This window comes from Neolamprologus brichardi, chromosome 20, assembly GCF_056152115.1.
Source record: "Neolamprologus brichardi isolate AB-2024 chromosome 20, ASM5615211v1, whole genome shotgun sequence".
NCBI lineage: Eukaryota > Metazoa > Chordata > Actinopteri > Cichliformes > Cichlidae > Neolamprologus > Neolamprologus brichardi.
In genome coordinates, this window is record NC_142123.1 from 34,099,143 (window position 1) to 34,126,328 (window position 27,186).

The 27,186-nt window shown below is 40.9% G+C and overlaps 3 protein-coding genes across 4 annotated transcripts in view; 1 reads left to right on the plus strand and 2 right to left on the minus strand.

The window, feature by feature from the left end:
• The window catches only part of LOC102776543 (PDZ domain-containing protein 4-like), a 53,212-nt gene extending 41,377 nt beyond the window's left edge, over positions 1 to 11,835 (plus strand). The window contains exons 9-18 of one of the 2 annotated variants that reach the window (XM_087833905.1): positions 448 to 549; positions 3,209 to 3,672; positions 3,777 to 3,963; positions 5,060 to 5,510; positions 5,708 to 6,122; positions 6,230 to 6,300; positions 6,478 to 6,824; positions 7,709 to 7,849; positions 8,121 to 8,233; positions 10,074 to 11,835. In XM_087833905.1, coding sequence (XP_087690031.1) covers positions 448 to 549; positions 3,209 to 3,672; positions 3,777 to 3,963; positions 5,060 to 5,510; positions 5,708 to 6,122; positions 6,230 to 6,300; positions 6,478 to 6,824; positions 7,709 to 7,849; positions 8,121 to 8,233; positions 10,074 to 10,317 — 2,535 coding nt within the window. In that variant the 3' untranslated portion in view covers positions 10,318 to 11,835. The remainder of the gene's footprint in view (positions 1 to 447; positions 550 to 3,208; positions 3,673 to 3,776; positions 3,964 to 5,059; positions 5,511 to 5,707; positions 6,123 to 6,229; positions 6,301 to 6,477; positions 6,825 to 7,708; positions 7,850 to 8,120; positions 8,234 to 10,073) is intronic. The other variant, XM_087833906.1, reaches the window with a different exon arrangement.
• A 1,543-nt stretch (positions 11,836 to 13,378) lies between these two features.
• On the minus strand, positions 13,379 to 17,261 carry LOC118455473 (CMRF35-like molecule 8). Its single transcript, XM_087834299.1, has 6 exons — positions 17,222 to 17,261; positions 16,207 to 16,536; positions 16,034 to 16,093; positions 15,641 to 15,766; positions 15,532 to 15,560; positions 13,379 to 13,878 (listed from the first exon to the last, which is right to left on the minus strand). Exons 1-6 carry the CDS (start codon positions 17,259 to 17,261, stop codon positions 13,738 to 13,740), a joined length of 726 nt encoding a protein of 241 aa, XP_087690425.1. The 3' UTR covers positions 13,379 to 13,737.
• Positions 17,262 to 22,822: 5,561 nt separating this feature from the next.
• On the minus strand, positions 22,823 to 25,751 carry LOC148097063 (C-type mannose receptor 2-like). The gene is made up of 5 exons (XM_087834035.1): positions 25,668 to 25,751; positions 24,649 to 24,850; positions 24,170 to 24,508; positions 23,719 to 23,810; positions 22,823 to 22,945 (listed from the first exon to the last, which is right to left on the minus strand). Exons 1-5 carry the CDS (start codon positions 25,734 to 25,736, stop codon positions 22,823 to 22,825), a joined length of 825 nt encoding a protein of 274 aa, XP_087690161.1. The 5' UTR covers positions 25,737 to 25,751.
• Positions 25,752 to 27,186: the final 1,435 nt, after the last annotated feature.

A 27,186-nucleotide genomic window follows, 5' to 3' on the forward strand; every position in this document is an offset into this window, starting at 1 on the left:
AAGACTGAGTAGTAGTACAGTTTTGCCGTCTCAACCACTCTACTGTCTGAGGTGACTTAAGTGGAAGTTTAATTAAGATTTTAACCCTTTTAACATCTGACTGTTCTCAGAGTTTGCCTGTCCAAGCCAAATATGAATAAAATTGATCTTCCTGACATTTCTACTCTCAACCCGCCGACTCACGACCCTGTGAAAACAGTGTCGGGGTACAGGTAAAGCTGCCATGTGATAAGAATAGAACAGCAGCACCATCACCATGGTAATCCTGCTGTGGACAGATGATGTAAGCACCAGTTCCCATGACATCCATCCCCACAGGGAGGAAGGCCCTTTAAAACAGATGTGCTGTCTCCCTACAAGTGTGGGAAATCCACCTATGTGGCTATTTTAAAATACCTTTTTTATTCCTTCTAATGATTCTAAAATAACTCCTCTCTTCTCTTCCAGATTAACGGCGTGGATATTCAGAACAGGGAGGAAGCCGTGGCCATTTTGACCCGAGAGGACAGCATCAACTTCTCCCTGCTGCTGGCCAGGCCCGACATAGAGGTAGCAACACAACTCAACCAGCCTCTTAAAGAAGTGCACATACTTTTACTGATGAATACTAGTCCTCTTTAACACAGATGAAGGTCCTGTTAACTGTGTTTAAAAACACTAAAGGAGCACGAAATTGTCCCCAGAGGATGAATCCTACAAACTTTGATTCATCCTCTTTCCAATCCCTCCTCGGTCTGTCCTGGTGTTGTGTCCATAATGCATCCTAGTCAGACTCTTTAACCACCTGAATTTGCTAAATAGTTAATAAAATAATCCTGATTCAACCAGTGTATAAATAAATAAATAACAGTGCTTTCCTTCCTTTCGGGAACAGAACAGGAGCTCTGTAACTTCAGGTTGAACAGTGTCGCTCCTGTTTCATCACTCAGCTCGCCTGCAGCCCAGTTTACTAACCTACTTTCTGTCACTTGTGCTGCTGTGGGTGGCCGACATGAGAGAAAACCTTCATAAAAATCCTATTCTAGTTCACAGCATGCTTACAGTCCTGGTTTCCTCCAACAGGAACGATATGTGTTTGCTGCTTCTATCCATCAGTCTGTGACCGATGCAGATGGAAAACCAACAGCTGGATTGACAGTAAATTGATCTTTTTGTTCAAATATTAAGTCTGAAGCTCTGGTGACCTTTCCTGTCTCGCTACAATCATAATGAAATGCACCAGATAATGTTTCAGGGTCACATGAATTCGGCAAAACCTTTAGTTTCCTTTGGATCATCACTGAGCTGTAAATGTATCAGCCACACACACACACACACACACACACACACACACACACACACACACACACACACACACACACACACACACACACACACACACACACACACACACACACACACACACACTGCCATGATAAATGTCTCTGGGATGACAGCAGGTCCCACAGCGTGTCCATATCTGCTGACAGAGGAAGAACGGCAGCCCACCAAAACCACACATGTCAGTTCAAACACACCTGCACATACATAATTATGGATGAACGTTCACAGAGTGTGTGTGTGTGCTCACATCAACCAGACGCGTGAGCCGTCAGTCACACATTTATGACATCTGCATGTCTTCGTTTACATCCTGGTAGAATTGCAACCAAATGAGCTAGAGCGACATGTTTTGCATATATCATGCATGCAGCAGTTCATTCCACCATCATGTAACTCGTGTAAAATCATGTAAAAAGCAACAAAGTAACAATAAAAACATTAGAATCCACAAACGTCCTGTTTCGCACTTCCTACTGTGGAATAAACATCAACTCGCTGTCAGCACAAACGATCACATGTCCAACAAACCTAAAAGATAAAAGTGTTGGAAGTTCAGAGTGAGGTTTAAGAGCCACTGATAATAGCCGACTCCAGTTTATATGACAAAGAAACACAAGATTCATCTTTCTGTAAAATTCTAAGCAATATTTTCTTTTATTCAAACTATGGCTGCTTTAGTTCTGACACATCTGTCTAATCAGAATCAAACATCTGGATGCTGCCGTCAGCACTACAATTACTGACCATCACATCCCTACAGATCAGGAGCTAGTTTACCTCTTGCCTCTGTCACACGTCGCAGGCATCAGGGCAAATATGAAAGCTTTTTATAATGACTGTATGAAACAAAGAATAGTAGATGAACACACCTCTTAAAATGAATAAAAAATAAATAAAAAATCAATCAATAAAAAGATAAAATAAATGATAAAAACAAAGAAAATCCCTATAAAAACTCGTAAAATGCCACAGAAGGGGAAAAGTGGGTTTCAGAGCTGAAAAGGGAAGAAATGGATCAATATGCTCACTGCATATATGACTCCCACAAAAGGTCCAAGCTCTTGTAAATAAAGGCTCATAGTGGATTAGACCTTCTTCAGTCCAATCGCATAAAATACATGTTTAGACTTTAGGAGCTCTGAAATATCTCTCATTATAAATATTTACCATCTTCAGGTGGCCTCCTAACCAGCTGCTTTCTGTACTTTCAGCAGAGACTATTTTCCACCATGTTTTTATCCATATTTGGGTTTTGAGTAAGTCGCTGGGCCACAACACATTTCAGTGGTCATTTAATAGTTTTTAGCTAACAATGAGAATTTATGTAGACAGAGACAAACGGCCAAGCCTCTGAAAGCGTGAGGGTTTACACACACACATACACACACACACACACACACACACACACACTCAACAAATCAGTACTGTGTGCAGATTTTAACAGACGACAGTACAATGTTGACATTAGTCAAAGTCAAAAAATCCATTTCATAAGGAAACACTGATGCATGAGCTCTCTAATAAGAAATCTGCAGTGTCAATAAAGCACATTAGAGTCACATGAATTCATTTTTCTTGTCAACAACAAACCTGTTACAGCAGCTCCCACAGAACACTGCCATTATAACCAAGAATGGAGCTGGTAGCACGTTTCTACTCTGCTGTACTGACACTAGTGGGGAAATGTAACTTGTAGCTCTCTGTACTCAGTGATGCGTGACGCTGTGCAGCTCCTGTTAACCCTCAGCTACAGTCTGAGCTAACACTCTGTGCTGAAAATCGTTGCCTAACCTGAGAAACTGTTACAAAAGGGTTTTTCTCACTGCAGCACGGCTCTTGAGCTCTTTAGTTCATTTTCACCTGGACTGGCTCGTGTGTCTTCCAGAATGAAAACCCCATCGATCCAGAGGAGGACATGGAACTGACTCTAGAGGGAGCAGACTTTCCTTCAAACCCACACATTTCATGCTCGCTCAACTCCTCTCATAATACTGGCTACTACCGCCTCCACCAAGGAGGAGAAGGCAGGTCATCCTTTCCTTTAGGAGGAGCAGGGGGAGGCAGAGAAGGTGAGGTGGAAGATGAAGAGGATGAAGAAGGAGAGGATGGCGAGCGAGGAGAGAAGGACGACAAAGAGCCACCGGTCCCCCTCCCTCCTCTGCTCAACTTGGCACCTCTGCTGTCCAACAGCCAGGAGCTGGACAGCGGGGTGGGTCGGACAGATGACAGCACCCGCTATGAGGATACATCTGAACACGACCTGCTGGGTGATCAGACCAGTGCCTGTAACACCAACACCACCAACACACCAGGCAGCACCAGGAAGTTCAGACCTGGACCCAGCCCCAGGTACCAGAGAAAGAAAGTTTATTCTAATTATTAGGAAAAAATGACTCACAAGCTACAGTTTGACTTTAAGTGTTTTTCTGTCATGCTCATATTTCTGTACCCAGGCCAAGTCCTAGACCTAGTCCTGGCCTCGGCCCCAGCCCTGGGCACGGTCGAGGAGACATCACCCCTCCTTTCCTCCACCTGCGCGATCTCCAGCTCAGCTCTGACTCTCTCCCAGGTCTGGACTGGGGGGCTGGAGGAGGAACAGCAGCAGCAGCGTACAGTCCTCACCACCATCACCACCATAAGGTAAGTTCAAATCCTATTAGGTGATCATTTTGTTGACTTATTGTCACTAAATAAAAAGCTCCAAAGCTGGTACTATCCATACATCAGCACAACTGTGCAGCCACAGACGGTTTGTCTTACCCTAGACACCACGATCATTTGTGAGGTGTTTGTAAAATACTTCTGCAGGAAACAATGGGCTTGAAACTGAGTACCACTGACATGGATCAGAGAGCACTCTGATGGACGCCTACACTGTTGGCTTTGGAATTTCTATGGTGCATTATGAAATGAGCAGCATGGAGGTACAGCAGTTACTACTTTTGCCTTACAGCAAGGACGTCCTGGGTTCAAATCCAGTCTGTGTTGTTTCCAACAGTGCAAAGTCATTTTTGGGTTTAGGTTAACTAGTTTCATTTTAAACTGACTGCATGTGTCAAGAATGTGTGTAAGATGTGAGCGTGGATGGCTGACTACTCTGTAACCTGTTCAGGATGTACTCTCACTCTATGGTAGCTGGGCCCCGAATTGTATAAGCGGAAGAAAACAGATTTATAAAAACTGCAGAATAATGAAACGTTTCTTTAAAACGTCCCTGATAATGCAGGCAGATTCTCTGTGGGATGTACTGCATGCTCAGCTGTGACGCTGCACCAGGAAACCCTCAAAGCTGTTATCTGAAGTGGTACTCTCGAGTTGTTTCATAGCAACAAGCCATGGGACCAACACGCACTGAAATGGGAATGCAAAAGCAAACACCTACCAGTGCTTGTCAGATATAATGGTGCCGTGTTACCAACCATAATGCAGCTATGAAGGAACTTCTATCTGTCATGTCAGAAACACCTGAAGCATTTCTCTGACATTTAAGCATAGAGCAGAGTTGTGAAGCAGCTGACAAACTACATGTAACACATCTCACCAACATGTCCTGAGATCTGTCAGTGGATATACCATTGATTTAGTATTTAAAAACTACTACTATACTATACTAATACATGTTTCTGGTAGATTATTTTGCACTGAAAGGACCCAAACCCAGACTTTGTATTTGTGGTTACACACCATCATAGTTAATGAGCTCTATCTGATGTTACACCTCATGTCCAACCTGCAGCATTACCACCACCATCACCAGCCTCTGTCAATGACCATGATGATGCCGGGCCTGACAGAGGAAGAGTGCCAGCGTTACCAAGAGCTGTTAGAGATCAAATATCAGTATGAGAGACATTTGGAAAGACGCCGGAGAGAGCTGGAAAAGGAAACCACTGAAGCAGAAGTTAAAGGCCGAGAGGACGGGGACAAGGCAGCAGAGGAAGCTGAAGGCACAGCTTCTGAATCGGTAGTGGACGTGGACAGCAAAGAGATGCCAAGTGAGCACGAGTTGGCGTTGATCGAGGAGGAGCTGCGCCACCTGGAGTTTAAGTGCCGCAACATTCTCCGAGCGCAAAAGATGCAGCAGCTGAGGGAGAGATGTCTGAAAGCCTGGATGATGGAGGAGGAGACGGTGGCAGGTGGAGCGGGCCGACCAGGACCCTCTGAAGGAGGTAACAACCAGCACCAGGGTAGGAAACAAATAACATCCGGACATCTTTAGGAAACATGTGAATTATGACACAGAATTATACTAGGAAAAAAAAAAAATTGATAAAACAACCAGCCATCATTTATGTCCGGTTTACTTTGGTGTCATTAGACAAAGCAAAGCAGTTTTTAACAGTTCATTATTTATAAAACGACTCTTCTATTTCTGAACTTATAGATTTGCTTAACGAGGATAATGACGATCCTCATCACCACGAGCTGTCAGCCATCAACGAACTCCCGGAGCGCGAGCGGTCGGATGACAAAGACAGCACCAGCGCCTACAACACCGGAGGGGAAAGCTGCCGGAGCACGCCATTGGTCAGCACCGAGCAGATCCCGCCTCCTCAGGAGGATGAAGATGAAGGAGGCAGACGCCTGACCTCTCCACCTCCGCTCCTCCCCCTCAGTCGCCTCCCCCCTCTAAACTCCCCCCTCACGCCTCGACGTCACAGGAGGGACCGCGACAGAGAGCGACGTCACTCAAACCTCAGCTGCTCCTTCTCTCCGAGCACCTACAGGAAGTACGAAACCTCCAATGGAAACTTTGCAAATGGCTCAAGCTCCACCCCCTCCACGCCTTCAAAGTTCAGGTGTTGGTTTTGCTGCAATGAGCGTTCTTTTTATTTTCATATGCATGTTGACCTTTGTGATATGTTTTAATAATAGTGGATATTTTGATGTATTTTGCCTTCATCAGATCTCTGACCAGAGAAACAGGGTCAGCTTCTAGGAGGGGTATGGCTGATGGGGGGCGGAGCTCCAGAGCAGGTATGATCTTTCTCTGTAAGCACATCGGGGTCATTTTAAGAGCCTTTCTACAGGTTTATGATGAAGAAACAAGCATATGAGCTAAAGAACACTTTCCTTTAAACTGATGGTTGTGGGTAAGGTGTAAAACTTCTTTCTGGTTTTTGATGGTCATTTCTATCACTTCTATGCCTGCAGGTGGAGCCCCCTACAGGCCTGAAGGTGGAAGTGCAGAGTCGAGCCCCTATTTCACCCGGAGGCAGCACAGACACAGCAAACCGTTAGAGCGCTATCAGAGCTGCATGACCCTGCCCTCCGAGGGTCTGGTGGACCCCCTGGACCGAGTGAGAGACAGCGGCAGGGCAGACGGGGAGGAGAGGGGGGTAGCCACAGGCAGCAGTGGGCCGGCGAGCCCCAGGAGTGTGAACAGCGCCCCCTGTGGTCTGGAGGACCACCGTGCAGGTGCCTCACGGTTAGGACTGGCCTTACCTCTTGGACTGACTCACTCATCACCAAACGCGTCTCCACAGCGCATGGAGTGGAAGGTAAACGGTGCAATAACACTGAAGGGAAAAGATTAACTGGTGGAGTAGCTGCAAAATGACCAGTCCAGCATATCAAGGGTCTCATCACAGGTTCCTCTCCTACAAGGCTGGACATCATTGGATGTCTGAGAAAACCCTCTGGCCTTAATAACAACTACAAGATTGTTTTTGATTATGATCACCAGGAAAGAGATGAATTGTTTCCCTGCTGTGTTTTTATTCTTTTTGGTAGTTTCTTTTTTTCCTCTCAGCAGGTGATCAAGCAGGTTGTCTGTTCTCTCTCCATCCTTCTTCTTCTTCTCTATTTTTCTTTTGCTCTCCTTCTGTTAACTCTTATCCCAACCTCTCTTTTTCCCGTCCCCGTCTTCTCTGTTCTAATTGTAATAAGTCCAAATCAAAAAAATACAATAAAAATAAATAATAACAATAATAACAAATGTCAAATAAAATATGTCAATCAAGTGGACCAGTATAGCAAAAGCTGTAATGGTCTACTTGATTGCTACAGTGCTGGACGGGACAAAAGAAAAAATTAAAAAAAGAAATGAGTTGTTCATCAAAATGATACAGAAGCTGCTGTGGTCCAGTTTAACATGGTTCACTACTGTAAAGTACTGAAAATGATGTCAAGTGATTTACACGATTTTCAGCTAGAGACCTTCAGTGTCTGAGCATAAAATGTAAAATCTTTTGAAAGATGCCGTACAACTGAGCTACTGGAGCTACGTAATCAATAAAAAATAAACTTTTCTACATTCAAGGCCGAAGGAAAGCAAGAGATCCAACAGCAGCAACAGAAACATTTCAAAGCAAACAGAGAGCTGAAACTTTAAACGTCTGGTCTTCCGTTGACATGACATGCTCTGTGTTCTTTTCGTGTCCAGGTAAAGATTCGCAGCGATGGGACTCGTTATGTGGCCAAGCGGCCGGTCAGAGATCGTCTGCTGAAGGCCAGAGCCATGAAGATCCGCGAGGAACGCAGCGGCATGACGACAGACGATGACGCTGCCAGTGAAATGAAACAGGTAGAGTCTGCAAACATTAATGACAACATGTCATTGGACTAAAAGAGCTGAGATTCAAACAAAACGTATGTCCAGTATGTGCTGTTACTTGTTTTCTGATGAGTGAATCTCGATTCATCGCCACAAACATGCTGTGACATCATTTTCAACTGTCATTAAATCCTAGTTTACATAAAACAGAAGTACTTTAGCCCTTTTTTGCTTCTGAGCCCAATAAACATGACAAAGTCTCATTAAACCAGCTTTAAACTGGTTTCTGTCCTCTGCACAGGGTCGATACTGGAGCAAAGAGGAGAGGAAGCAGCAGCTGCTGAGAGCTCGAGAGTACAGAAGGAGAAGAGAGTTCATGATGCAGAGCCGCCTGGACTACATGAGAGGAGACAGGTACAGGGCAAAATCTACAACCACACCCCAGAAGTTCAATCGTTATTACAGACACAAACATAAAAGGTGCCACATTTATCCTCAGAGTATGAAGTTCATCACTGTCGTCTGTCGGAAGAAATGATGGTGTTGAAATGACACATTTACTTTTGACTAATGTTTAAAACGTTGTGGTGTGCCATGTTTACACACCTCTGTATTCATCAGCACAGTTGGTGTGAAAATCCATAAAACATCCCAAAGACAACTCCTCGTTAATCCAGTCTGTAAATACAGACACTAAAACGGTGAATTCTTTGTGGGTCAGTGAACCACTACAGACCCGAGATCCTTGAGATCACCTGTGAAATCCTGTCAGCACAGACCTTTAAAGGGTCAGAGGTCAGTAGAGAAGAGCGGAAACCTCACATACCTTCAAAGTAAATAACTCGAAATAATTATAGAGACACTGGTGCCGCAAATCAATGTTTTTAAAACACAGTAGGGATGCAACGATACCAATTTTTTTAAACCGATACGATACCGATACTTGGATCTGAGTACTTGCCGATACAGAGTACAAAAAACGATACCTCTACCACACACACACACACACACACACACACACACACACACACACACACATACACACACACAAATACAATTAATTGGAAGACAGGTTTTATTTTATTCCCTGCCGATAAAAAATAAAATCTTAATAAAAATGACCACAAAAAATTTCAAGTGAAAAATAAGCACTTCTGTTAAATTATTGCAGAGTCTCCACATTGTAATTTTACAAAATATCACTGAACTATTGGCACTGTCTCGAGCTTTCAGAATAATAAATAAACACTTCTGTTTGGAATCAAATAAATACAAATTAGGTTTGAGAATAAAATAAACTTTTAAATTGTTGCAGAGTGTCCATATTGTAAACAAACAAACAAAATAACAAAAGTATTTGGCATTGACGAACAAACTCCTCATCTGCCCGTGGATCATCAGTCCACTGTGCCGTTAAACCAAGGACTGACATCGCGCACACACTGCTTGTCTTTACCTCTTCAGAAAGTTTTGGCACCATTATCTCCCTGATTTTCCACGACCGGCATTGGCTGGTCATCCAGAGCGATAAAATGAGTCGAGCCTCTGTTATTTTAACTGTCCGTGGATTTTCTCTTGACATTTTTCATCGCTTTTCCAAAACCTGAGTTAAAGTTGGCTGTTCCGGTCCACACTGCTGACATTTTGTTTAGCCTAGCTACAGCAGCCTCCAGTTTCTCTTTTTTATCTGGAGCCGCCAGTCTCACTCGCCTAACCCTGTGCCTGTTTAGCGCGGGATGTCCCCCTAGTGGCCAATCTAAAAAACTACAACAGAAATGACATGCCACCCTCTGATTAATGAAATAAGTTCATATTGTATTATTACACACATACTGATATTACACTGCAGTGCAGCTTTTTGATTTTATGTGTAGCTTTAAATATTGCGTAACTTCGTTATGCACTGAAATCTGTGGGTCCACCCCGCCGACGAGTTCCTCAGGATTCCCTTCAAACAGTAATAAGGACTTCGTGTGTACAGTTGTATGAAAAGAAAGAAGTTTGAGGTGTCTGCATGTTTAGTTTTTTTTACATTTTATTTTAACACCTTGAAATATTTGAAGCAACTGTTTATGTCCACCAGGGGGCAGAATACATCCTACTGGTGAGAGCCACAGGACTCAATCGTGCAGTAGACAAGTGGCTTAAAAAAGTGTTTACACAAAAACAAAATAGAGAAAAAGAATGAAAATGACACATTTACTTCATTACGTGAAGTTCGTGAAGGCACTGATCACAGTCTTTTTATTTTCAGGGATCTTTTGTCATCAACAGGGGGCGCTGAAGAGCCCCATTTATCCCAGAGCCTCCAGTTTAACGTGCAGCATAACTCCCCCAGCAGCAACATCCTGCAGCTGAGCCAGAAGAAAATCACAAAGAGGAGGAATCGTCGCATTCTCGACAACTGGATCACCATCCAGGAGCTGCTGGCTCACGGCTCGAGGTCACCGGATGGAAAGAAAATTTACAACCCTCTGCTGTCTGTCACTACTGTGTGACCTCAACAAGGCGACGATGGAAACACACAGTGTGGACCTAGAAGCTCAACGCTCTTTTTTTGTGGAGTTAAAAACGTGAACACACCAGAAAGAGAGAAACTTAAAGAATTATAAACAAAGGTGGATAAGAGGAGGAGAGACTTAAAACAGAAACATTTGGCCTCAGAGGAGGAATCCTCCGAGCATGAAAAGGAAAGAACGGAGATGAGTGAATACAGAGAATGAAGCTAACACTTTAGAGAAACAATCCTCTTTACTTTCTGACGTCACTTCAAACTCATTAGAGATACACGTAAGGACGCGTGAGCCTCGAAAGGAAACAGAAACGTCCTGTTCTGGCCTCGGCTGTGACCGTCTGAAGAAAAGCACAGGTTTGATCTCCTGGTCCTCCAACCAGGTGCACAGTCACATCGCTGTTAATTACAAACTTTTCTGTGAATAGCAAATTTGTGCTCATGCTGAGACTTTTCCATCAAGAAAAAATGACTATAAGTGTAATTTTAAGAGGAAAAAAGGCCAGAAGAATGGACGTTTATGGAGGATTAAAACTGAAAACATCACAAATAAAGGAAAACATGAACGTTTTCTTTCACATTCATTATTTCTTTCTGTCCGTGGTGCTACTGAACATGAAGCAGATTCTAGGTTGGACCCCCCCGTCAGCCTCATGTTTGCTGTGTCTGGTGGCTTCTCCAGCTTCCCCTCCACACTGGTTGCAGGTGTGAGAGCTCTCTGTGATGAATTGGCAGCCAGTTCAGGGTGGACCCTGCTTCTGATGGAAGCTTGGATAAGCAATATTTATCCCTATATGATATATGATATGCCTACTTATCTATCCAAACTTATTGTTGTTCATTCAAAACAAATCAGTTTGGAAAGAAATAGGAGTGAAAATTCCAAAACTTTATACATAAAAAATAAATAAAGTAATTCATTTAAAAACAAAGTACTACACAACGATAAAAAACAAACACTAAAAACTGTAAAAATTCATGGATCTGAGAGGTTTTGGTCCTTCATGAACTCCTCGGCGCCACGTGTGAAGCAGCGACAACACCGCCAGGAAGGAAGTGACATCACTGTTTAAGGATAATACATATTTACTCAAACATTTACTGATACTGAGTAAAATATGATTACAATACTTCTACTAGCTGCTGTGTGATATGTGCTGTCACGGTTACGTTACACAACATCTTCTTATCATCATTTGTAAATCGCTTTCTCAGAAAACCTTTTAAAGTTATAACTTTTGTAAACAGTTTATTCATGTTGATGGTTGATATATGTTAAATGTTAAGTCTAATATTGTTGTTAAAATTTTATAAATTTTATAGATTGTGTTGTTTATCCTGCAGGAGCGAGCTGCAGGTCCGCCGCTGTGCTGGACCTGCAGACTGTGTTCAACAGAGAATGCATGAAAATGATGTACTGGACTATTATTGGATGTCATTCTGTAGTGCTGTAAAGTACATTTTTAGCAGTGAAAGGTGTGAAAGTGTTCAAATAAAATAAAAAGGCAGATGAGAAATAAAACGTGTTTCCTGCTTTCTTTGATATGTTTGGACATCTGTTTGTTTTAATCTATCAGCTGACAGAAATTTATTTACTTTAGTAATGAAACTTAAAGAAATAATGCTGCTAAGATTAAGGAAAAAACAGGTAAAAGAGTTTGAATTTGGAATGTTCATTCTTTTAGTTTCCACCCAGAAGTTAAAGCCTTTGTCACTTTGTCACTGCAGTGTGGTTGTACAGTAAGAGTCTGCAGCTCCGCGTCAGTGTGCTCAGTACTTCATACTGTCTGTGGATATATTATGAAAAATATTGATCAGCAGGCCGAGTGATGCTCATTTTGGATATTTTGGGTCCTATCAGAGGTAATAATGCCCATTTAGGGAACAGCTCTTTGTGTTTGACACGTCCACAGTCAGATCATCTCTCTTGTGAAACAAAAGCAGGAAGATATCAACAGCTTCAAAGCTAAACTTCACCAGTCAGTGACATCATCAAGATGTGAGTAAAGAGACTAGCCTAGCTTTAGCTGCTTTGCCTTCATTGCTTCCTAATTAACACCATGTTCTGTGTGACTGTTAGGAGCCTCAGTTACAGTTAAATATAAATCAAACACACATCTATGAGACACCACGATGAAAGAGACACAACAACTCCAGTTTGTACCACTTTTTATTCTCTGCGGCTGTTTTTGTTAAATTGTTAATGACCCTTTGGGTCTCTGTACACAGCTGTTCTGGTCAGTTTTCCAAACATGATAATAAAGGATCAAAGTCAGCTTTGTGCTTCTATCAAAGGACCTGAATGTGTGAAGAAAATCATATTCTGTCGATCCAAGTGAACACTTTCACAGTTTGGACGTCACACGTTACATCCATTACAATAAAACCTGAAATCCTGTAAATATTATAAATGCTTTACATAATAAAGTAAAGGATGTAGTTTTAGAGCGTGTATAATAGACGCACACCAAATGCTGAACAAGTCAGAAGGAAATTATTGGTCAACAGTGACACCTGCTGGTTGGATGTGGAAGCACTTTTCACATGTTTGAGCTGAGGGGGGTGTTAGAGTTCCCCTCTGTGACCCCCCATGAGACACTAATACCACATTAAATACTCTAGAAAAAGCATTGAGCTTAATATTCAATTAAATGCAATTTGACTTTAAAGCTTTTTTACATTTTAGCATTGATATTTGATATTTTTCAATAATTTTTCATCTTACACGTTTACACCGTCGTAGACAAGAGCATGCTAGTGTCTTTGAGGACAGTGCGCTGCTTCCTGCTTGTATATGAGTCACTTGCTGATTTGTTTTGTCTGACGAGTTCAGAATCAGTTTGTTTCTGTCAATGAAATTTGATTTTAAATCAACAGTTTTTATTATACAGGGTAATGAATGACAGCATGTGAAGCCTTGTCAAGGTGACTTAAGACTAAAATAATAAAATAAAATAAAAATGAACGTAATACTACTCAAAATATCAAAACATGAAAAAAGCTTAGAATCTGGAAAAAGCGGTAAAATAAAAATAAACATAGTAAACGTAAAAAATCACAGCAAGAGAAAACAGAAAGAGAAAGAACGATTTCAGTGTGAGGTAAGAGTCGCATTTCACAGAAGGTACACACACCAGTCTGTTTGTTACAGGAGGCCAATCACAAACTCACACAAACTTCATAATGTGCCATCAGGTGCGCTGAAGCTCACGAGGGTGTTGGATCATTTCTGTGGACCAAATTGTATTTAGGAATATCACTTCCTCATGTGTCCCAAACACAAACTGAGGTTGACACCCATGACCTACATGTAGCTTATGTTTATTTATTTGTTTTTATAAGACGTGTGATCATACACATGGGTATAAAACTTTATGAAACATCAGTTTTTCACCGATAATTGTAATCACTCTTGAATCCCCTTGTGAATAGTGTGAGTGTGTAAGAGTGTCGAGTAAGTTGGGTCCTGGTCAATCCTGGTTGGATCGAGGCTCTCGTAGATGGCGTCTTCACGTGTGTGAAAAACGCAGTTTTCATAAGGTTCAATCTGAAAATAGAAACAACAGTTTTAAAAGTTTGTTGGGTGAGAATGTTTCCACTGAAATGAAACCAAAAGTTTCCTTTCACTCTGCCCAGCTCTTCAAATAATCCTGCTTGTGTTGCCCTCTAGTGGTGACAACCAGTGTTGGTCAAGTTACTTGAAAAAAGTAATCAGTAACTAATTACTAATTACTTCCCCAAAAAAGTAATCCCGTTACTTTACTGATTACTTATTTTCAAAAGTAATTAATTACTTAGTTACTTAGTTACTTTTTAAAAACACGATTTACAACCTGAATAGGTGATAAAGTGATAGATCTTTCAGCCCAATTCTACTTTTTCTACATAATCATCATACAAAATGTAATCAAATGGAAAAGTCTCTTTTTAAAACTTGTTTTATTAGTTTTAATCTTTTAACTTTATGCATCAAGTAAAAATTTAATTATCTGCAACATTCTCTGACTGGAAGAAATTAGTTTAATATTTAAACCTATTTTCTCCACATTCCAGCACATAAAATAAAATATTTTTGTGTTTACACTCAGTCTTTCAAATAGATGCAAGTAAAACACAGCAGAAAATAAATAAAGTCAAAGACTAGCGGTCCTGTTGCTCTATTTTCACCTGTAAAGCAGGAGTGGGGTAGGCGGAGGGTTACCCTGGTGCAGGTGTGCAGCGGTCAGTGGAAGAATCCGCGAGTTTCTCTGTGAGTTTCCCATTACGTCGTAGCTACTCGGTGCTTGTTTGGAAGTTTAGGGTTTTTTTCGCTGTAAAAAGAAGTTTTCTTCCCACGCACAACGGACACTAATGTTTTTGTCACTTTTTATGGAATCAAACTCAAAGTAAGGTCAGTACTTCCACGCTTTAAACGCTGCACCCTCATACTCTCTCTGCACTCGATATATGATCCATTGTTGATCTGCACACAGCTGTTGTCACGAACGTCGCACTCGCTTACGTCACTGTCATGAGACATTCTCGCAAAAAAAATCACGGTTTTAGTAACGCAGTAACGCAGCGTTCCTACGGGAAAGTAACGTAATCTAATTACTGTTTTTGCAATAGTAATCCCTTACTTTACTCGTTACTTGAAAAAAGTAATCGGATTACAGTAACGCGTTACTTGTAACGCGTTACTGCCCATCTCTGGTGACAACTATGTGTGACTGGAGTTACACGGGCGTGGCCTCCCTCTGAGATATGATGCGCGGGCAGCACGGTGAGCTGCCAGCTCGGCTTTTCTCTTTGTTCTGTTGCTTTCATAATGAAATTAAGCTTTGCTGTGGTTCTGTTTACTCTGTATTTCATGGAACAGATACTTTCACATATGCTTAGAGCTGAGGATTTCTAATAAACACCTCTTTGATTCTGCTTTGGGGTAATCTGAATACATTTTTGTATAGATGGAGATACAAATAAATGACATTCTCACACTCTCTGAGGTTCAGACAGATTTCTTTTAGGTTTGGATGCATTTTATTCCAAGTATCTAAAACAATCTGTGTTGCTGCACTGAGCCTGTCAGCTGATTTGCTTTTCTGGTTTTTCTAAAGCTGACTTTCCTGCTGGGTTTAGACAGTGATTAGGCTCAGGAAAAAAAATATTGTGCACATGGTCAACAATGACAGTAAAAACAATAAATAAAAATAAGCAGTACCTTTGTGTTTCTGTAATCAAGAGTTACTCCTGTGAAACGGAGACAAACAACAGTCTTGATTTGAATTCATAGCAAAGAAATGATAAACATGAAGTTGGAGAATACTTACCATCAACCGTCCTTTGTGTCTTCTTCCTGCAGCGCAGGAACAGAACGGCTGCCAACACCAAAACGACCACAGGAACACACACAACCAGAGGCAGGAAGTGCTCTGAGCGTGTGTCAGAGACCGAGGCTGAGGAAGAGAAGAAGGGATGTGACGAGCCACCAATCAGAAGAAAGATGGCATTAATGGAGAAAGAGCTATAAGACCCTGCTGTTAGAAACAGACTAGGACCAGGTATTACGTTTTATTAACTGATTGTGAATTTTGAGTTTGTCATGCAGTCACTTGCTGAACATAACTGCATTTTCTTGGGATTTTTATGCTTTTCAGCACAAAATGTTGTTTTTTTGAGGAATCACACAGTTTAATCTCTGCACCTTTAAACTCACGTCTTACCTTCTGTGCCTTGAGACAGAGTGGTCGAAGGTGTTGAGCTGGGTGAGCTGGTAGTTGGAGCTGTGAACAACAGTGAAACGTCGTCTGTTAAACAGAGGTGAACTTTTCATTTTCAAATATCCCAAAACAAGTCAATTTCTGGTAAATGTTAATAATAATCTAATAAAACTCACCAGCTTTAACAATGAGTTTAACCTCCTGTTCTGAATTCCCAAAGAATCTGCTCATGCCACACTTGTAACGCCCAGCGTCAGACTTGGTCAGTGGCTTGATGGTCACAAACAGGACAGGAGAATGCACCGTACCTTCATATTCAATGCTAAATTTGCCTTTTTGTGCTTTTTCCTCAGATGTTTCAATAAGAACATTGCCTGGATTGCAATTTTCCTTACAGAAGAACATCCTGTTTCCAGAGAAAGAAAAGTGGCATCGCACTGTGATGCCTTGTCCTTCAGTTCCTGTTACTGATATAACCTGTGCACTGATGAGCCCACACAACTCTGCTGGGAAGAGAAGAAGCATACTCAAAACACGTAACCTAGTGAAACGTGTGAAGAAGCAGAAGCAGCAGAAGCAACAGTGAGCAACGTTCAGCCTTTCACAGTCACCGCTGTCGGATTAGTTAATTTTATTAGTCCTAAAATACACAAAGCTTGATAACTTCTCTGAGATAAGTTTAGAGTGTTTGTAGTTTGTCTTTAGATCAGTACAGAGTGCTGGCTGTGTGGTGAGCGAGCTGTAAAACAAGGTCACAAGTGTCATTTCCTTATTCTATAAACAGACACCTGCTAACAGCAGACGCACGTCTCATACCGGCCAGCTCGCTTTAACAAACTTATGGAGCAAGCAAACAAAATAATGTTTCATTATATGCTTCTTTTCACTTTTCTGAAGGTGTGAAAGATTTCTGGAGACAGGGAGCGTGCACAGGCGACACCTCGGTGCTGATAGTAGTAACTCACATCACTACACGCACAGAGTGAGCGGTCCTCACTTTGTGCTACTTTTACTCTATTTTAAATCTTTTGAACTTTAAAAGATAAAAACAAAATTAAAGCAACTGTGAATCTTGATCTCTTATGGAACAGAGACTGGACTAAAGTAAAAGAAAGAATAAAAACAAGTGTCTCACCAATCAAATGTGGCCTTGTGTCTAAAACAAGCCCCTTAAAGAATTAAAGATCTCACCATATGTGACGCAGCAGAGCAGAAGAGGGTGGATATTCATTGTTCTGGAGAAAAGTCATCAAACTGACAGACGCTCTGAACTGTCTCGTCACCTCACTTGCTTTGCCGTGTTTGATCAGTCAGGAAGTTCTGATTTTGAAAGCTGATACATCCTTCCTCTTTCTCCCTTCTTCTGTGTAACTGTCCTTACAAGATAAATGACGCAACCAATCTCAAACTTTTGAGATAAACACAATGTTTCTTTGTCATTTTATTAGTAGTTTCTCTTCCTGTATGTCTTGAACATAGATGAGGATGTGACTTTGTATTTTTCTTTCAGTTCTCTGTCTTGACCATTATCTAGAGCTGTGCACCCACTATAAATGTTCAGCTCTGAATGAGACGTTCACTGAACCTTCAGTTTAAGTTTCCATTTGTTTCTCCAGGAACAAATAAGAAATCAGACTTTACATCGATTTTAAATGAAGTGACGTGTGAAAGAAAAACGATATATTTGCAATTTATTAAGTTCAGTGACGCAAACTTACATCACACTGTAGGAACAATGGTGGCGTGTTTGTGCTGACAGGAAATGGTTGTTTTTTGGACAGTGTGAAGATTTAATCATCTACCACACACACACACACACACACACACACACACAGGCACTCGCACACACACGCACACACACGCACACACACACACACACACACACAGGCACTCGCACACACATGCACACTCGCACACACACGCACGCACACACACACACACACACACACACACACACACACACACACACACAGGCACACAGGCACAAACGCAGGCACACACACACAGGCACACACACACACACACAGGCACACACACACTCGCACAGACACACACACACACACACACACAGGCACACAGGCACACACACACTTGCACAGACAGACGCACACACACACACGCACACACACACACACACACACACACAGTTGACCTTTACAAGTTAGTCAGTGAAGAAGAGAAAAACCACTGAAACATATAAACAGTAAAATAAGACATAAGAAGCAAATATGGTAACAATCTAACAATACATTTTGTGGTAACAAAAAAAAAAAAAAAAAAAGGAAAAATAAAACATGGCCCTATTACAGGCCCCCCCTGCCCCCCCCCTTTTTTCTTTACAAATTGGTGCAGCAACCTTTTTAAGAATGCAAAAGTATAAAGCTGAACATCAGCATTTGGTGCAACCAGCTTTATTTTACAGTCCCAACTCTTCTGCTTCTTTGTCACTCACTATGAGTTAATGGACCTCTCTGCATTTAATCATTAGTTATTGTTCATCTCTGGCTCTCTCCCTCAGCATGTCTTTGTCCTGTCTTGCTGCCCTCATCCCTGACCTGTCGCAGCAGATGAGCCTGGTTCTGCTGCAGGTTTCTTCCTGTTAAAAGGGCGTTTTTCCTTCGAGTTGTTGCCAAGTGGTCATAGGTGGTCATCTGATTGTTGGGATTTTCTGCAGTATTATTGTGATTTGATGCTATATAAATACAACTGAACTGGATTGAATTAAATGGAGGCCTTACTACTGACTGCCCGAACAGCAACACTTGTGTTTCCTTGTGTTGGAGCGCCATCTTGTGGCTGATTTAAGAATTGTTCAAACTAAAGTTTTTGCATTATTTTGTTGCACAATTAGACTGATGCAGCTCTTTAATAGGACTGAAATAATGGTGTTTGAGGCCAGTTATGTTGACTTTATTTATCTTGTAATGTTTTTGTTCCACTAACATAAACTCAAAGTGACATGTTTTAAAGATGGCAGTAGACTCTCACAGCCATCTGTAAGGTGTCCCCTGTCCTCCTGGATTCATCACTTCTAAAACCTGCTCCAACTGATTTTCAAGCCAGTTCATGTGTAATTTGGCATATCTCAGCCTTTTCTCCCACTTTTCCATCCTTAAGAAAGGCTTCTTGATAGTCACGCTTCCACTGAGACCATTTCTGCTGAGGCTTGATGATGATGAGCAGTCGATGGATGAGCTGAAGGTCCAGTTCCGTTCCACCAAGACGCTCCATCGGAGCTGTGACTGCCTTCAGTTGAAAAAATATAAAATAAAAAAATAAGGACCAAGTGAAAGAGGAAGTAAACGTCAGGTTTCTGACTCAGACAGAAATTGGAGCGTAAAGAGGAACATGTGTTTGACGTTTTCTCCAACAAGATCAAATTCAAAATGAAAATCCTCCATGGACTGAATATTGTTGACTCTTTAATGATACACAGTGATTTTGGACCACTGTGTTTTTTTTACTTACAAATCACCAAAGCTGTAAAATGATGCCTTCTATAAATAAGAAATATTGCAAAAGCGAACTCTGTTTCACCTCAAGTGGCTCTTCAAAGCCATCCATCGTTTCTCAGCTGCACATGTCTGAATCTGTAGTTATTTCTCTAATGTGTCCACAGCAACATAAGAGCTCTGGCTACTGATCTAATGAAGTATGATCATAATAACATAAATGTTTTTGTTTGTTTCCATAAACTGGACATGTAGCATTTTGCAACCTACCACACATTATGCTTGATTTATTAAAATGTTCAGTGATCATAGAGGCAGCATTACCTAAACAACAATATGTATTGACCTGGATCAGGATCAGTTCTATAAGTGGATTTTTATTTTGTGTTTCTTCAGCCTCCACAGCACAACCAACTACACGGAGTTTTACCCCGACCATCTCCACACCATCTTCATCAATTTATCCTAAATCTAGGAGCAGGAGGTGGGTTGCAAAGAAGCTTGTGGGTGTGAAACATGTGCTGACATGGTAAAGCAACAAACACTGTGCACGCTTTATGAAATTTCCCGTCTGGATGCAGACAGGTGAAATGGGATAAGGAAGTATTAACTTTCACAGCTTAAAGTCCACCTGACAACGACACAGAGTCACAGTTTCACTCCAGGATTCTCCAAACCTGCATCAGATTGTTCAGACTCCTTCTTACCTCTGGTTGTGTGTGTGTGTGTGTGTGTGTGTGTGCATAAGTTCATGACCCCATCACTAAACACTCACTAAACAGTTTCACTATGAGTTTTTTGTGTCATTCACTAGTTTCGGTTCTTATTCTTAGTCCCTGTGTCGGTGTTAACGAGAGTTTAACCTCAGTCCTCCTGCAGTGACACTCTGTAACCCTGCTGCTGAAGCAGAGGTAGTGTTCATTCAGTCCACAATCCAATGAGAACCATAGATCAAGCGATTTCCCCATCTGCACACATGAATGTACCTGCTTGTTATTAGTAGAAACGGTGGTGACAAAAAATGAAACTTGTGTAACTACAAGCCTACTCTGACCTGTCCAAGTTGGAAAAGAAATGTCTTAAACAGGTATAATGCTGTGTAATTCAGTGACATCGTTGCCCTCATGCAAAATTAGAATGCAAAATATTTTCCTTGCAGGAAGTGGATGGAAGTCAAATCACAACACGTCATGCATGTTTGACTGATTACTGTTCAACATCTTGAACACAAAATTTGCATCAAAAGTATGTAAAACTGTGTCCTCAGATTCCCAGAACACAGGATGAGAGCACCTTTAACACTTTGACTGGAAAAACTGAAGAAATGTGCATAAATACTAAATAGATATCCTTAGAATACATTTATTCTGAGTGTATTTTGACTTTATTTTGTTTAGGTTGAAGTTTTTCTTTTATTGTGTTTTTCTTTTTTGCTAGTTTATATTCTTAGATGTCTCGTCACCTTTTGCAAATAACTGAGATGCTCAAAACTACAACTGCATTAGGCCAGATCTTAGGGATATTGACACTGATGCTAAAATCCTCAAAGATCTTTTTGAGGAAGAAAATCTCCCTGAAGTCTCACTACAAGCTGAGACAGCTGCTGCAAGTCGTGCAATACTAGGAATGGAGGAATGCAAAGCTAACACATTTGTTTGATAAGCTAAAAGAGTTTTCTTCCTGTTTTATAACAAAAATGAAAACTGGTATCAAAGGTCATCTATTGTGAAATAGAACAGAAAAGACTAGAATGAGCCGCTCTTAGGAGCTCAGTGAATTCCATCATAGGACGCCACCAGTTGTGAAATTTCTCGCTACTAAATCTTCAACAGTCAGTTGTTGGTGGTATTATAACACAGTGGTGGTGCCAAACTTCAGATTAGTGAGAACAATGTGTAGAGAGCTTCATGAAATTGGTTTCCATGGTGGAGCAGCTGCAACCAAGCTTTACTTCACCAAACCCGGTTTAAAGCGTCTGATGCAAAGATGTAAAACATGCCACCACTGCCCAGGGTTAAAGTCTTCTCTGGGTCAACGGGCTGGCTTTACATTTCTGCAGAGTCCCTAAAATAAAGTCCCACAGAAACTTCCAGTGCTACTTACTGATGGAAATCCTTATTTCCAGGAAGCAGCAAAGAAGCTGCAAAATACTGCAAAAAAACCCGAATATGTAATGTTTTATAACAGCTGAAGAAGGAGAAGTAATAGTTTTACATCAGAACACACACCAACACACACTATGATCAACCTGAGTGAAGAGTCAGATGAGACTTTTGCCTCTTTTCTGGGTTTGTACTTCCTCCATCAAACTGCATCAATGCAATGTGTCTATTGCCTGAACTGCTTTCTAAGAAATCAGAAGACAAGAGAAAAGAACAAGAATCATGGATGATCAAACTGTCTTTGTGTTCCCCTGCTTTGGTTTTTGACCTTCTTCCTCTGTCTGTTGTGAATGAAGCTCAAAGTTAGTCGTCTAAGGAGCTTGGAAAGAAAAGTGTCTGGACTTCTTTAAGTTGCTTGAAGATGTTTCACCTTCATCCGAGGAGCTTCTTCAGTTCTAAGGTCAAATGGTGGAGAGACCCAGATTTAAGCCCCGTGGGAGTGGGAGGGACACTGGACCCCCTAATGATGCTCCTTAGATGAGCTGGATGACTGAGAACCTTCAGACATGGTAAGTTTTGCCTTTATTTTTTGTGTCATCCTTTTTAAACCACAGCCAATGCAAATGAATAACAAGCTACACAAAAAAACTGGATCACTTCTTTATTATCTCCTCAAACAATTGTATAAGCATCAACATTCTCACACATAATCTTTATTTACAAGTTGAGTAAAACATAAAACAGAAATCCAGCTGATTCAAAGAGCATCTCATGTTTGCACAGACAGGCCGTTTCCATCACTTCTGCTCACTTTGTTGCAACAATCAGTCAAGACTTTAAAATAAAGACTTTGGTTATTTGAAAAGATACGTAAAGTTGAATATTTGAAATCAATAACTCAAGCAAAAAGAAAACAGCAAAAGAAAAAAAATACATTAAACGATGACCTACCACCACATTTTCATCAAAGCTGAAAGATGCTGCAAAAAATCGTATAATTACAGAGCGTCCTATCACCAAATACCCAACAAACCTGCTCTTCAAGTCTAAGTGTTAAAAGGTATGACCAACATCTGGAACTATGTAAAGCCTTACTCAGTGACAGGAATCACAACAATTTTTATAGTTTTCTATTCATAAAGTTCTCTGAAATAAGTTTTGTATGATTTGCTTTATTTGAGTTGTTCACACAAAGTACAGAATAATATGATAATATTTCACAATAGAGCCTGAAACTTTCAGACGATGCTCTTCTTCTTCATTTCCTCGTCATCCTTTTGGAAGACTGATCCATCTGACTGCTTCCTCCAGCTCAGTTTGATGTCTCCCTGTACTCCCTGCTCCTTCAGCTTCTGTTTGATCTGAGACACACAAAAGTACTTTCTTGAATGACACTCACTCAGTCCATCACTCAGTCTTTCATAGTCAGCTTAATCCTATAGCTCATGCTTAGTTTTTAATGAAAAATGACCAACATTGTAATTTGACTTCGGCAGTTCAGTGTTCTGAACTCCAGAGGAAAAGTAGTTTAATAAAGTTCGAGAGATTAGAGGTGAAAGATATAAAACACGACCTAAAGTTTCATCACACATTAAAAAAATCCCTTATTTCTGTTTTTTGTTGTGGCTTTCAGACTCTGGTTACTATTTTTAGATCGCTCTGTGAAAGTGTTGCGCTGACCAATTTTCATAACTGGGACAACAACAAACTACAAACCAGAGACCAAACAGGATCATGGTCCTGACCCGAGGCATCACCTTTAGGCTTGAACACTGTGGACTGTTGATTTTCACAGTACTCGAAGGATTACTCACCACAGCTTCATCTGCCAGGAGGAAGCAGACTGAGACTCATGGCTCTTACACAACGCTCTTCTAGTCTAACTGAAAACTCAAACCCTCACTCAGTCTGAGGCACTTAGGCTGCATTTAGTCAAATGCAGGAATCATCACATTGCTTTAAGCTTATATTCAGAAAAGTATATTGTTACAGTATTGTGTTGAAGCAGATACAGTTAGTATTAGTATGTGTCTGTACACATCACCAGTACAGACCTGTGTTAGACTTAGTGAGATCTTGGACAGACTCTTTGTTGTTTATTAATAAGTATACCTTAAAATGTGTCATGACTTACCTGGTTCAGCATGGCTTCCATCACATCAGGGTGGGTCAGATCAGGACTGGAGTTGATCAGATTCACTCTCACCACTTGCTTGTAAACAGGCGCTTTGCAATAACCAAGATGAAAAATAGTTACATAGTTATTGCTGCATAAGAAACAGGAACAACTGCTTACAATGAAACAAATCTGAGTGCAATTTCTGCAATGCAGGAAACGTCAAATAACCCAAGAGTCTGTGCACAACAATGGTAGATCTCCCCTTTACAGGGCACAAAGCAAACCATCAGATTATGATTATCTGCTCATTGATTGGGTTAACAGAACTTTTAATTGTGTCAGATTACTAATCGTTTCATACATCTTAAGCTAAAAACGTCTTTGTTTATATGAATGCGTTTTGTAAATGTTGGCTGACAGCAGCAGGATCAGAGGCCAGACTAAGACTTTCTGAAACATGGCTTACCGATGTAGCAAACAAATTCTTTCATGGAGTCACAGGTCCAGTCCTCCCATTTTGCATTCAGTAAAAAGTTTGCTGCCACACAAGACTCGTGTCCCATCAGATTGTTAGGTTCAATAATTGTCCAATATCTTAATGAGGAGTTACTTCCATTTGTCCACTTCCAGGAATCTCTGAAAAGGCCGATCCACACCCTTATCCCTCGAGGTACCAGGTCATCTATCTTCTGGTTCTCTGTCATGTTCCTCACACTGGCCAGGTCTGTGTAACGAAGTCTGCAGTAGCTCTGGGCCTCCGTCCACGTCATGAGATTGTCAATGTAGACAAATGTCCTAGTCGACCCTGAAAACAGACCATACTCGAGTGCTGTGTACAACCATTAATGCATTTTTAAGTGTGAAGAGTTAGGCCATTGTTGAAACGTCAATAAAAGCTCGGCAACAAAAAATAAGAACATGAGCTGCTTTGTTGAAAATGCTCACCTCTGTTATCAGAGCAGACGAATCTGAACACAAACTCACAAGAATAATCAAACCACAGTCCATCAAGCATCACTGCGCAGAATTCTTTACTCATTCGGTTGTCTGGTTGCCAAGGTGACCAGTTTCTGAACTCAGCCTCACTGGTTTCTGACATTGACCACCTCCAGCCACTGATGTCATCATACAGCCCGATCCAGGCTCGCTGAAAGCACCAACGGATTTGTTTCATTAGACATAAAATATATGAGTCAGGCTGTCAGATTGTCAGTAAGAAACTAGGTCTCAGGGCAAAACATCTCATTTTTGTATTTCATTACAAAATTGTGTAATTGAGTTTTTAAAAATTACAGGGATTTTATCAGATTCACTAAAATAATTATTTTCTTGTAAATTTTAAATTCTTTGATGTGTACAAGCAAAAAAAGATTTAAGCAGACAGACCCTAACCTTAACCCTGGATGGGATGCTACTGACCGAGTGGTGGTCAGCTATGTCTCCCTGCTTCTCTCCACAGCTGCCTGGTTCCACTGGTCAAACTGGTCACCTTTGTCTGACTCACTCTCTCACAAGTTCACTTATTATTCTGATTTTATCTGACTACACTTCATCATATATTTATCTTTCAATCACATTTATCAGGCATTAACATTCATTTTTATGGAGTCAGAATTACTCTTCAGCAGTTCTGGGTGTAAGTGGTCATAACCTTTTTTTCCTTTTTACACCACACGTCCCAAATTCATTAGTTGATAAATAATAATTTTTTAGTAAACATCATGGAGTATGAGATGGTGGGGTTTTATTTTAGCAGATTTATTTTACACAATTCTTAAAACAGCAGTGGATGTAGTGTTAATGACTGCAGACGGAGAGGATGTTACATGTAAAACTGTACATAACCACACTGAAACAGAAAGCAAAAAAAATCTACTGAAATAAAAAATAAATAATATAGTTCAGTATGTTTAAAGTTAAATAATTAGTTGGCAAGTTTCCAGAAGAAAAAAAATTGAGTTTACAAAGGCGTTCTCCATGATGCTCATTTTGCTCAAGTCCACCATGTCGTTCAGCGTCTGCACATCCTGCATGTCGTCTATAGCAGCCAGGTCAGTGTATTTGTCCCTGCAGTAACTCAGCGCTTCAGTCCATGTCTTCAGCTCATAAACAAACTGGTAGTGATGTTTGGAGGTGACGGCACAGAGCCCTGTAAAAACAGCATATAAGCAAGTATTTGGATTAAATGTGGTCTTAACATTTTAGCTTCACTGTTACATTACATTTCTATATAATTATTGTTTGGTGTAATTATTAAAGAAAAGCAAAAAATACTGAAAAAATGCATTTTTGTGATTTGAGAAAAACTGTGAAAGGTGAAAGGTTTTATGACTACAAGTCAAGTGGCTTTATTATCATTTCAGCCGTGTGCAGTGGTGCAGTACACAGTGAAACGAGACAACGTTCCTCCAAGACAATCACAGTCAACACAGGACCACATAAAGTGCAAAAAACAGTGCAACACCAGACAGAACACAACGATACAGGACAGTGTAACAATGACAGTGGGTTATGCAAAAAGTAAGTACAGTAATAATGGAAGAAGAATCAGACAACTTGCCTGTTGCGGCTATGATGAACAGAACTTTCTCCATCCCTGGATGCTTCGTGCTTTGTCCTTTAGTCTGTTGATATTCAGCAGCTGAAATGACTTTTTTATCTTTGTCTCCATGCAAAATGAATATGCAAGGTATTTCCAAGAGGACTATGAATACATGAAAGCTATGAATGTATGAGTGTGTGCAGAGGTCAATTCAAAACAAGTCAAATCATTTTCATTTACATTCATTATTTTGCATGAGGGGGGAAACAAATCCGCCTCTAAACTTTTCAACTAGAAACACTTTTATGACACTTCATCAAAATATGATGTTCATAGTCACTCTTACATGTACTGATATTTTATTTGTCCACTCCACTCCACTACACACACACACACACACACACCTACACACACACACACACACACACACCTACACACACACACACACACACACACTAAAAACTAATAACACTAAAAACACATCTTGAGCCTCAAAAATGTCTTCAAACTCGTGGGGTCCCCACGTGAAGATGCTGCTATGCTACTTGTGGGGACGGTCCCCACAAGTAGCATAGTAGCATCTTCACATACCTGCACTGAAGCAGCTTCAGTCTTTCTACTTGTTGATGTTGATTCATGGATAATATCCAAATCCACGCAGAGCCATAAATCAAGCTGTAGGAAGCACTAGCTAGAGCTAGTGAGTGGAACCAAAGGCAAAACCAGAAATGGGCCACACCCAAAAACATTGGTTTGCTGTAAGGTGAAAAGGCTCTTTGTAGTCATAGTTACAATAGCAAAACATGGCAGTGGTGAGGTAACATAACAACGAACTGACATCCATCATGACTGATTCAACAATCAGGCAAAGTGTTTCCTGCTGTTCTTTGGATGTTGTCCTGGCTTCTGTTGTGATCTACTTGAAGTACTTCAGGATTATT